This window comes from Ictidomys tridecemlineatus, chromosome 1, assembly GCF_052094955.1.
Source record: "Ictidomys tridecemlineatus isolate mIctTri1 chromosome 1, mIctTri1.hap1, whole genome shotgun sequence".
Taxonomy (NCBI): domain Eukaryota; kingdom Metazoa; phylum Chordata; class Mammalia; order Rodentia; family Sciuridae; genus Ictidomys; species Ictidomys tridecemlineatus.
Window position 1 is genome coordinate 159,574,952 of NC_135477.1, and position 12,434 is coordinate 159,587,385.

At 45.0% G+C, this 12,434-nt stretch overlaps 1 protein-coding gene across 2 annotated transcripts in view; it reads left to right on the forward strand.

The window, feature by feature from the left end:
* Fstl4 (follistatin like 4) overlaps positions 1–8,113 on the forward strand; it is a 401,709-nt gene extending 393,596 nt beyond the window's left edge. For both annotated transcript variants that reach the window (XM_078050656.1, XM_078050657.1), the window contains exon 16: positions 1,579–8,113. In XM_078050656.1, coding sequence (XP_077906782.1) covers positions 1,579–2,281 — 703 coding nt within the window. In that variant the 3' untranslated portion in view covers positions 2,282–8,113. The remainder of the gene's footprint in view (positions 1–1,578) is intronic.
* Positions 8,114–12,434: the final 4,321 nt, after the last annotated feature.

A 12,434-nucleotide genomic window follows, 5' to 3' on the forward strand; every position in this document is an offset into this window, starting at 1 on the left:
CTAGCCCATGTGAAGCACTGGGTTCTATCCTCAGCACCACATAAAAATAAATAAATAAAATAAAGACATTGTGTCCATCTACAACTAAAATTAAAAGAATAATAATATTAGCCATGGCCTCAACTGCAAACCTTTCCCAACCTGGCCATTCCCCTTCCATATGCATTTTAGAGAGCCCCCAGATGTTTTCTATAAAGCTCCACCTCCAGAAAACTCAGCTGGAGACTCCAAAGGTCTTATGGTGCTACATCACAGTCCAGAAAGGCATGTGATGTCAAGCACTTTCCTCCAGGTAGAATGGTCCATTTTGGAAAGCTGATGTGGGGAGGAGTCACACTTACCCTTACCCAAGGAAGAACACAGCCACCTTATGAGGCCCCTCCCTACAGAGTGCACCTGGGGAAGAGCCTCTGAAGCTGTATTAATTAATGAGAACCCCACAAAGGAGCTGAATTCAGCTAGGCCCCACAGCTCCTACCTAGCTTTTGTATTCCCAGTCCTTCCAAGAGCATTATCACCTGCTCTTTCCGTACTCTGGCTCTTTAGAGATGCTTTAAAGACATGCCTAGAGGGAGAAAGCATTTTATCCACTCTGAGATAGAGTTTTCCAAGAGAATAATATGGAAGAGTTTTTTTTCCCATTCCTTTAGGTGGAATTATCAAAAGAGCTTTGTTGAGTATAGGCTCTTCAGGTCAAAGGGAAGTCCCACCTGGAGTCACATGCTTCACCAGCCTCCAAACAGGACTTTCAGAAAGTCCAGATGTAAGCAACTACCCCTTGCTTGAGCCTCTCCACTAAAGTTCCCTTTCCTGTTTTCCACATTTTTTATTGGTGCATTATAGTTATACATGTTGAGGGCAAAGTTCCCTCTTATATTGGATCATCTCAACAGTCCTAGGAAGAAACTCTTTTTTTATAATCACTGAGGCTCAGAGAGGTAAGCAGCTTGCCCCAGGCCCTGCAGTCAACAGGGCAGCATGGTGGCTCCAAGTCATCTTGCCCCCAAGGTGACCACTGTCCTTGGCCCATTGCCCAAGGCTCTTTCTCCTTGCATCATCAGTGCCAGAGAAGAGACTTCCCAGGGCCCAGGACACTGATGGGAAATCTGTACCTGTGTAGCTACATCTTCATCCTCCAATTCTGACTCACCATCTATTCCAGCAAACAGCTGAGATGTGGGTTCTCTGATCTTGTCCTCAGGGGAAGAGTCTCTTTTCAGTGCATGCTCACCCTGGAAGCACAGGCCTTGCAGAATCAGATTCAAGGGCATCCAAAAGGAAGAAGCCATGGAAGCCCTTTCACCCTCCTTTAAAAATCATGTCTAAAGATGAGTGCATGTTGCTAGAGCATAAGTCCAGTAACATTTGTAACTCAACCACATTTGGCCTGAGATCATAGATAATGTATTTAGGAAGCCATCCCCTGCAGAAAGACATAGCTTATTAATAGGCTATTAGATCACTGAAGGATTGCGATAAAGGGAAAAGGGTAAGGAGGCAATCCTTTAAGACAAATGTCAGAGCCCCTACTCCTCCAAGAGGCCTCCCACTGTCTGACCTCCATTCTTCCCCTCCCAGGTTTGGCTTCATCTTCAACAAATCTGACCCTGCGGTTCACAAAGTAGACCTAGAGACACTGATGCCCCTCAAGACCATAAGCCTGCAAAGCCATGGCTGTGTGCCCCAAGCCATGGCACACACCCACCTGGGCGGCTACTTCTTCATCCAGTGCCAACAGGACACCCCCACCTCCACCACCCCGCAGCTGCTCATTGACAGTGTCACGGATTCTGTTCTGGGTCTCAACAGTGACGTAACAGGGACCCCCCATGTGTCTCCCGATGGGCGCTTTATTGTCAGCACCGCCGCCAACAGTCCCAGGTTGCACGTGCAGGAGGTCACAATGAGGGGGGAGATCCAGACCCTGTATGACCTGAAAATAAACTCAGGCATCTCGGACTTGGTGTTCCAGCACTCCTTCACTGAAGGTAATCAGTATGACATCTATGCCACCCTGGAGACACAGCCCGACCTGCTGTTCCTGGAACTGTCCACAGGGAAGATGGGCATGCTGAAAAACTTAAAGGAACCACCCACAGGGCCAGTCTGGCCCTGGGGAGGACCTCGCAGAATCCTGAGGGACAGCGGGCTATTTGGACAGTACCTCCTCACGCCAGCCCAAGAGTCACTGTTCCTGATCAATGGTAGACAAAACACACTGCGGTGCGAGGTGTCCGGCATAAAGCGGGGATCCACGGTGGTGTGGGTGGGCGAGGTATGAAAGAGCTCAGCACAGAGCCCTGGGCCCCGCGGGCACCACCTAGTCCTGACACCGCAGCCCCAAGCAGGCGCGCTGTACATTTTCACAGACAAAAGCAAAATCCCGTATCCGCTTTGTGGTTCAACACTGGTCTCCTTGCAAGTTTCCTAGTATAAAGTATGCGCTGCTATCAAGATTGGGGTTTTTTCATTAGGAAGTATGATTTACGCCTCGAGCTGCAATGAGAACATATGCTGCTGTGTAAAGGAATCATTTCTGTACCAGGCTGCACGCCGCGTCACCTGGGGATGCCGTGGAACCAAGAGATCCTGCTTTCCGGGGGACACTCCTGTCAGTTGCCTTCACATTGTCATCATCCTGTCCCGCCAGCCCCAGCCAGAATTTTTGCCCTGAACCTAGTGGCCTGGAAACAGGGCTGAGCAGGAGCAGGGAACTGTCCCTCTGGGAGTTCAAGGCCATCTGTCCTCGCTTGGGACCTCTCTTTCTCCTTCACAGCCGCTTCTTGCTTTCCTTTCCATCTGACTTGGCGTAAGCCTGAGGGAGAGCCAATGAGACTTATTACACCTTGGGGGATGGGGAAATCACTCTCTTTATTTTGGAAATTTTTGATTAAAAAATAATTTTTTATAATCTCAAATGCTAGTAAGCAGAAAGATGCTCTACGAGGTCCAGCTATATTCTTCCCTGCCTTAGGCCACGTCTCTGGGGGTCACTCCTGAACATTCCACAGCCAAAAGAACAATGGTCATCCAAAAATAATGGCCCGCTATACCATTGCCGCTCCTCTGCCCCAGGTGCAGATCAGGCCATTAGGTTGGTAAAGACTCCGTCCTGTGTTGGGAACCCAAGAGACCAGGACAAGCCTTCATACCTGCTTTTCACCACGGAAGGGGGACATTTCCCTAGCCAGGCCCGGTACCCCAGATTCAGGGCAGACTAGGCTTGCCTGGCAAGGTGTACCCAGCCTCCAGACTCTATGCAGAAGCCCCAAGGACTCAAGAGCTGTCCCTCCAGGTTCCCAATGGATGGATTTCTTTTCTGCCCAAGATCCAGACACTCAGCCCAAGTCAGCACTGCACAGAGGACACTTTTCAGGAAGTGCTTTATACATGTCACAATCTATACATACTCCAAAACTCAGAATCCGAAGACTGCAGGCTGATAGCACCAAGTTATTCCCTAATGTCTCAGCCTATGCAGGAGATCAGGTGGGCAGCACAGTAGTACAGCCCAACCATCCTCGGGGAGACCGCCTATGTCAGAGACTCTCAGCAAGAAAGAGTCTCTGTTAACTTCTCAAAATACCCCTTTCCCAGCCAGGTGCAGTGGCGCACGCCTGTCATCCCAGAGACTTGGGAGGCTGAGGCAGGAGGATCTTAAGGCTGGGTAACATAGGGAGATGCTGTTTCGAAATAAAATTTTACCAAAGGCCGGGGTTGTCACTCAGTGGTAGGACACTTGCATGGCATGCATGAGGCTCTGGGTTTTAGCTCCAGTATGGCAAAAAAACAATAATAATTTAAAAATCCTGTCCCTCTCTCTCTCTCGTGTCAATGGCCAAAACTATACATGCTTTCTGGCTTGATCATTCTGTAAGCTCCATGGGTTGGGAGAGGCGGCCCTGTCACAGACACCTCAGCTATTTTAGCTACCTTCACCTGCCAGCATGGCCATGATTTTGAAATTATCCTACACCCAGCTCCTTTCACTCCCCTCTGACTACCCAGCCCACCTGTGCTCTCCCCAATTTCCTGACACCAGCCCCTTGTCTCCCGCATCTCCTCTCTCTTGGCCAAACACCCGTCGCCCACAACTCTCAGGAGAGTGCCTATGCGTGTATGTTCATGTTTTCGACTTTTTTTTTTTTTTTAAGCTAAGACATGTAGGAAGAGGTTGGGGAAACTGACCTCTGGAATCTCATGTTCAGTTTTACAGTAACTGGGACAGATAGTAACACACCTCACCCTGTCACTGTTTTGTTCCTGCCTCAGTATCCTGACAGATTTACTCCTAAACTCCCATGTTTATCACTGAAATTCTCCGGTGTACATGACTTTGCCTCTTGGCAAAATAGTGTCAACCCTGACAGAAGAGTCTCTGAGCCTAAAGGAAGGAAAAAACTCCCACTACCAGGCCAGAACATCAGCCTGTCTGGGTCACAGGATTCCTAAGTAAAAGAGCAATCCAGCCCAAACTGGCCTTGTAAGTTGGGAGTGCAGGAATTGACTTCTGCTCCATCCACTCCTTTGCCACCATTCCTCTGTCTCTAAATGTCCCTGAAAGGCACACCTACTTTCCACTTTCCTTACAGTGAAGCTACTGAAGACGACCAGCATGCAGGACACAGTTGAATTAGATCAGGAACTCACGGGCCTGATGCCCAGGGCAGAGTTACAGCAGCCCAGCCCTAGGAGGCCAAGTCACAAAGGCCAGAGGACAAAAGTCTTCGTAGCAGTGAAACCAGAGGATCTGCTCAGATGGGAAGCAGGGGGATGACAGACCAGACCCGCCTGCCCTCGCACATTTCAGCCACAGAAGCAGCCAGGAACACGATTTGAAACCCACTGGTGTGGATGGTACCCGCAGGACAGGTGGGCCTCCTGTAAAGAACCCAGCAGGTGATCTGATGAACAAAAAGATTAACAACTAAGAGTTGGCATCATTAAAAACGGATTGATTTACCAAAAGAATCACTGGAAGATGCTATCTACATAAACTGCATCAGTAATTTTGAAATACAATTAATTTCACAAAAATTCATCAGTTCTCCCTCAACCCCTGCCGGAATAATAATATAAACTTGTGGTGACATGAAGGCTTTGAAATGGAGGCTCTTGTTCTCCTTCTGCCCAAGTGAACAGAACCATGCATGAAAGTTCTGGATCCAAAAGGCCCACCCAACCACCTCCAAATGGATGGTAGAAAGAAAGACTTCCTGGTGAATCTCTTGCACAGGCACGCCTAAGAGTGGGCCACCCCAACGTGGCCAAGGCCAACAACCCAGCCTCAGCAACACTGACTAGCCAGCTCTACCGAGTGCTGGCCCAGACAGATTTCTTCAGTTCCCCAAGTCACATAAGTATTCTGCTACCTCCCCCAAGACCCAGAAAGAAACTGGAAGAGCCCTGTAAGGTCTTGGCTGGGGCCAACTATGAATACCAAGCTCTAGGAACATTGACCCAGAGATAGCATCATTACAGATGGAAGCTCATTCCCTGTAATTCCACCCCAACCCAAACATCTCCCCATAGTCTGCTCATGTGTGCAGAAGAGAGCTCCCAGCTCCAGGTAGATGCCCTGGAAGACGGCTTACAACCCAATGAAAGCCAAGAATGGCCTACCACCGTGGAGCATTGTAACTGCTGAGTCTTCATTTAGAAAAGCAACCAGGAGTTGGCTTTGTACAGCCACATCTTGTTTTCTGTTGACCAATAACCTGTGAACTAAAAGAGATTTCAGAACTGAGATGTGATACAGATTCATTCTGGATATATTTTTCTACAAGGGGCTCAAAAGTGTAGTCAATTCATTGTTCACAATGTGTTTCATTCAGGTACAACAGATGTTGAACCATCCCCACTAGCAAACCCCACCACCCACTGCAACCCTCCTCTTCAGAAGCAAACCTCCAGGAGAGTTGATCCTGCTCCCCTCCCTCCTATGCATCCACCAATCTACCTCACATTCTCCTCCCCTGCACCCAGCACCACTGGAATGCTGCCCCATGCCAGGAGGCCAGTGACATAAGATGACTGCCGTGCTGATGTGGAAGTCCTCTGCCAGCCTACACCACCCAGGAACATCCATCCCAGTCCAATAGCAATCAGAACCCATGAGATGCAGCCCTTTGCTGTCCGGAATCATACCCTAAACCCTAGCTCACAGAGAAGAACCTTGCATGAAAGTTGGATTCAAGATAAGAGAAAACTCACTCCAAACTATCAAGAATTAGGATATTGTCCAGCAGAAAAAGACCATGACATCTCAGCCAAACCTCATCTTTTAGGGGGCCCAAGCTCCCCAACCTTCCTCTATTTCCAATTCATTCTTTCTTTCCTGTTCCCTTCCTGCAACTTTGGCCCCCTGTTCATGAGCTACTCCATAAGAGCTCCCACCATTCAATGAGCAAATGATCTTGCTCCCACCCCAGTGCCCCACCAGTGACCTTTACCCATGATGCTTTAGGGTTCAGGTGAGAAGTCACTCAATGACCAGATGCTATGATTTGCCATCAGATTGGCATACAGACACAGGAGTTTTGTTCAAGAAAGTCACTAACTGCCTTGGTTTCTCTCCAGAATCATAGAGATTATAAAACAAAGATGCTTCAAGTATTCAAAGGGGAGAAAAATATAGTGCCTATCCTCAGCGTGTGACTAAAAAAACCCCAGGTAGCTGATGGAATTCAACTCACTTCCTGCTTTTGTCCACACCAGATTATCTGTAAGTCACTTGAGGATTTGAGCATCTTATCTGGACCTGCAGGCTTTAGGCATCAGCCACCCAGCAGACACTGGGACAATGAAAAAGCATTGTCTGATGCCTCTATATCCTCCTTTGGAGCTGTGGGCAGCCAGTGGGGAAGACTAATTCAACCAAATACAATGTGTGAAATTATGGAAAATGAGAGAGAATGGAGATTAGCTTCCAAAATCCATAGCAAGGCTTTCTTAGCCAGCACCAGAGTATTTTGCATGTTTTTGGTTTTTTTACACAAAGTCACAATTCACACACCCTTCTTTCCAAGCTCACCTTGATGAATATGGGAACCACCCTTTTTCCGTATGGTCCCAGAGAAGTTTGGCCCTGCCCTGGAGGGCTCTGGGGGACTCAGCCTACACTCCACAAAGCAATAACTACAGACTGGCCCCTGCACCACATCTGGTAATCGGTGGCTCTCCACGTGTCACCATGACAGGATCAGAAAACGCTGCCCTTTGGAGGCACCCCCTTCAAGATCAGAGCTTTGTTTCTGAGAAAGGACAAATAGCATTGGCTGCTTGTGAGGCCCAAGCACCCCAAAACTGAAACAAAAGAGAAGCCCTAACTCTAGACCTACATCCGCTGTCCAGCATGGCACCTGAAGACCTATTCCTTGCTACTTCAGCTACTTCTAAGAGGCCAGGGAAACGGGCCTGCAGGCCACCCCAGACCCACAGCATCCAATGGGAGTGGAGACCTTGCTCCCTGTCCTCTCACACCCCCTGCTGGCTTCCAGGGCTGGCCATCCCCTCTCCCGCCCTCCCCTGGTCCCATGGCTTCCTACCTTTGGGCTGCTGCCTGCGCTCTCTGAAGGCCACGTGAGATGATCAAAAGCAGAACTGGGCATGGAGTTTTGCTGGAGTGGTCGCACACACCATTTCATGCTCTCACATCACAATGACCCTCAAGATGTGAAGTCACACACACCATTTGTCCCATTTAGATTCTCATCCTTCCCCACCTCAGAAACCTTTCAGATCTCTTATGTCAAGGCAGGTTACATTATGTTAAGCAGTTGTGTAGACTCCAAAATATATTTTCTGTAATCACCACTATTTCTCAAAAGGCCTCCTCCTGTAATTATTATACATGTGAATTTTTCCTTATTTATAAAATATATATATAAATTATTTTTAATACATCAACTTTAGTAGAAATTTGTACCAACACAGTAACAGTATGTGGCATTTGAAATAAGTTTGTGTTTACTTTGACGTATGACACGGTATTGAACACATGATGTATTTGCAGTACCACTTGATAAAAAGATGATTCACAGGTTATCATAAAGTATTGTCATTGTAAATGCTCTTTTTCTGAGGATTTTGCAATAAAACTTAAGAAAAGTTACCTTTTTCTGGCACCAATCTGTCGGCAGTTGTTAAAGTGAGAATGGATTTGGGCAGACCATTCATCAGCCTCTCTTCCTGTCCACTGCAGTCATAGATAGAGGTGGCCTGATCACCTCCCTCAAAGACCTCCACATCTAAATAGCATTATCTTGGGCTGGGTGCAGAAACACATGCCTGTAATCCAAGCAGTTCAAAGCCTTGCAACTCAGCAAGGCCCCGAGCAACATAATGAGACCCTGTCTCAAAATTTAAAATAAAAAGGGCTGGGGATGTGGCTCAGTAGTCAAGCACCACTGGGTTCAATCCCTGGCACAAAAACAAATAAATAAATAAATAACATCTGGGAGCAACACAGTGCTGCTCCCCATCTCCTGGAGAATGCAATGTGTACAGCCCTGTGATATGGACTTAATAAACATTTATTTTAATCCTTAACAATAACCCAACAAGGTAGGTACCATTATAATCCCCATTTTACAGAAAAAGAAGCCAAGGCTCATCAACGAGCCAGGCTTCAAATCCAATCTACATACCTGCCAACACACACACCCTGACCATTGATGCTACTATCTTCTATACCCCATGTGACAAAGTCTGACCCTCCATTGCTCCAGCCCTACTTCCTCACAGACCCCCTCACACACCTCTCTCTGCCTCATTAACATTAGAGGAAAGTCCAGCAATTCCCTTTGTCTACAGAAACCTGCATCTAATCTGAACCCAAAAACATAGAATAAAGCAGAAAGCAGACACCAGTTTGCTCTCTGCCTCACCTAAGGCTGAGCTCATCCCTGAATACACTCTGGTTATCTCTTATGTATCACAAGTCCCAGAAATTCAAGGGTTGGCATTTAGGGGAGTTGAGTGGCAAAGGTACAGCCCATCCTAGGACCTGCCCCAAACAGGGCAGGTGCTTCTGTCCCATCTGAAATCCCAACTATTCTCTCCTGACCAAGCAAAAGAAGGCCACACAGAGATAAAAAGTGACTGGACCCAGCTCCACAGATCTAAGTGAAGGGCTGACTCATGTTTGGCACCTCCCATGGCCAGAACACCTCTGCAACCACATCTACTCTCTTGTTCATCATTTTCCAAAGACCATCATCAGTACCCAAAGGTCATCCACATGGAGCCCACAGTCCGCAGGAGTCAGAGACCCAAGAAGAACCACAGGTTCAAGGAGGGTGCATGTAGGAAAGCTTGCTTGGGGACGTTTTTTTGGATGAGGTGATAGAGAAGTCAAGTGGGAAGGACAAAGGGGGTGACAGACTGCCTGCCAAACGGAACAGTAAAAGCAATGGACTTGCACAGAGAGAATGGCAAGAAGGTGGGCATGATGGGCACAGCAGCTGTGAGGGAAAGTCTCTGCACACAGTAAGTCCTGAGACTGAGAGAGCTGCATCTTGTTACAGAGGTAGAGGCCATTATTTAGGCTCTGGGGCACATCTTTCCAGCTGATGAGCTGAAGGTGTCCATGTAAAAAGGAAAAAGGAAAGGAGATGCTGCCCAAAACATGCCTTTGTCTACAATCTGCATCCAGGACCCAAAAGCCTGGATTTTATTTTTTTTAACATGTCACAACTCCCGATCGATCACCCTAACAACCAAAACATCATGACCCTCACTGAGAAAGCTTGCTGAGGCTTATTCAAAGTGTAATAATCAGAATTAGGGGGCAGAAAATTGAGGCCAAAATGAAGAGAGTCAATTTTTTTAAAGTCCAGTTCTGTGAACCCCATCCATCCTCTCTTCGAGGCCATCCATGCAGTTTCTATCAGTCAAAAGTCTCTGGAAACTTCCCTGGGACTCCCAAAAAAATAGAGGGCAGTAGGAACGTATTCTCTGAGAGGATCCACTCTCTCCCTTGCAAATGTGTTCCCTTTCCCCTTTCCTCTCCTTTTAATAAACTCATGCCTATTATTCCGAGTGACATGTCTGAAATATTTCTGGGCTCACACTGATCAAAGTTTGAACTAGGAGAAACTACCTGTATATATCCAACGAAGGACTAGTATCTAGAATACACAAAGAACTCAGGACACTGAACAGTAATATAACAAGCAATGCAACTAGAAAATGGCAAAACACATGACTTCTAAAATTCTAACACAGAAATTTCACCAAAGAGGATATATAGAAGTTAAATAGGCACATGAAAAGATGCCCAATATCATTAGTTAATAGAGAAATGCCAATGAAATATCACCACCACATTAGAATTGCTAAAAATACTACTCTGAGAAAATTAAAAATAATGACAACACCAAATGCTTCTGAGGATGCAGAAAAACTTGATCATTCATATACTTCAGAAAGAAATGTAAAATGAGGTAGCCTCTCTGGGGAAAAAAAGTGGCTTTTTTAAATTTTTTAATTAGCATTTGACTATCAGATGACTTGATAATTGCATCCCTAGGCTTTTGTGCAACAGAAGTGAAGACTTACCTTCTCCAAAACACATATGCAAATGTTCACAGGACCTTTATTCATAATAGCCTGAAACAGGAAGCAACCCAGATGTTCTCCAGATGCACATGTACACATGATGACTCATTTATGATATCAATTCCTGAAATGGTAAAACTACAGAAATGGAAAGCATATGAATGGCTACAGGAATAAAGGAAGAGAACAGTGTGAGAGGGATCTAGGTGTGGATATCAAAAGACAATAGATGAGATCCCAGTGGCAATGAAAATGCTATGTGTTGACTGCACCCACATCAGCCTCCCAGTTGTGCTATTTTTTTTTAAAGAGAGAGAGAGGTAGAGAGAGAAAATTTTTAATACTTATTTTTTAATTATCGGCAGGCACAACATCTTTGTTTGTATGTGCTGAGGATCGAACCCGGGCCGCACGCATGCCAGGCGAGTGCGCTACCGCTTGAGCCACATCCCCAGCCCCCAGTTGTGCTATTGAACCAAGGTTTTGCAAGATGTTTCTTGTTGGGGAAAACTGGGCAATGGGCTCACAGGATCTGGGTTGTTTTTCTCATAACTGCACATGAATCTATAATTATCTCAAAAGAAAAAACTTTCAGGTCCAGGTGGTATCAGCAGTGACTATTCTCAAACATTAAAGGAAGATACAAAGACAATTCTATACAAACTCTTCCTGAGAATATAAAGGAAAAAAAAAAATACCCAACTCACTTTGTGATACTAGAATAATTTTTTACACTAAAACCCAATAAAAACAACTCAAGAAAAGGAAAATTAAAAGCCTATTGTACTTGTAATAAAGATAACAAAATCCTAAAGAAATAACAAACTGAATCCCATAATTCAGAAAAAGAAGTAATGCATTATGACTAAGATGGATTAATCCCAGAATTGCAAGGTTGATTCAACATTAGGAAAAAATTGATGTAATTTACCACATTATCAGATGAAAGGAAGAAAAGCATATGAACATCTCAAGAGATGTACAAAAATATTGAAAAAAATCCTGAATCGATTCACATGCATGATCTCCTTTTAGCAAAATAGAATCAGAGACTTTATTAACTAATTATTCAAAATGAAGGTCTACAGCAAACCAACTTTAGTGAAGCATGAACACTGGTGAGCTCCCTGTTGGACCAGGAACAAGACAAGGGTCCCACTACCACCACATCAATTCACCACTGCATATCAATCCTAGCCAGAGCCAGAAAACAAGAAGAGATGGGTGTAAGATTTGAAAGAAACAAAATTATGTGATTGTGTATTTGGAAAATTAAAATGAATATACAAGACACCTTATTAATTTTCACAAGAGAGTTCAGTGAAGTTGACAACCAAACAACACAACAGAAACAATTATATTTCTATATACCAGCAACAAACAGTAAATTTAAAAAAAAAAAAGATTCCACTTATAATAGAATTTAAAAGCACAGGAATAAAATTACTAAAAACATAAGATCCCTCTGAGAAGAATTCTAGAACTTTAAGAGACATTAATTACACTAAGTGGAGAGCTATACCATGTCAATGGACTGGAAGATTTCATAATATAACAGTGTTAACTTTCCCAGACTGATTCATAGAATAATATAAAGAAGGGATTTTAGAAAATTCTAAAACGTATATGGAAGTTTAAAAGATCACAAGTAGCTAAGAAACTCTTGAAGGAAAAAGGGTCAGGAACTTTCTCTACTAAATAAGACTCAATCTAAAGGTATAATAACTAAGACAATGTGGAATTGAGCAAGTTAGACAAACAGATCAATGGAAATGAATACAGGGATCAGAAATATATATATATATATAAATGAAAGTATTATATCCAGCAGATTTAGCATTGCATATTGGTGGGGAAAGGTGAAATTTTTCAAT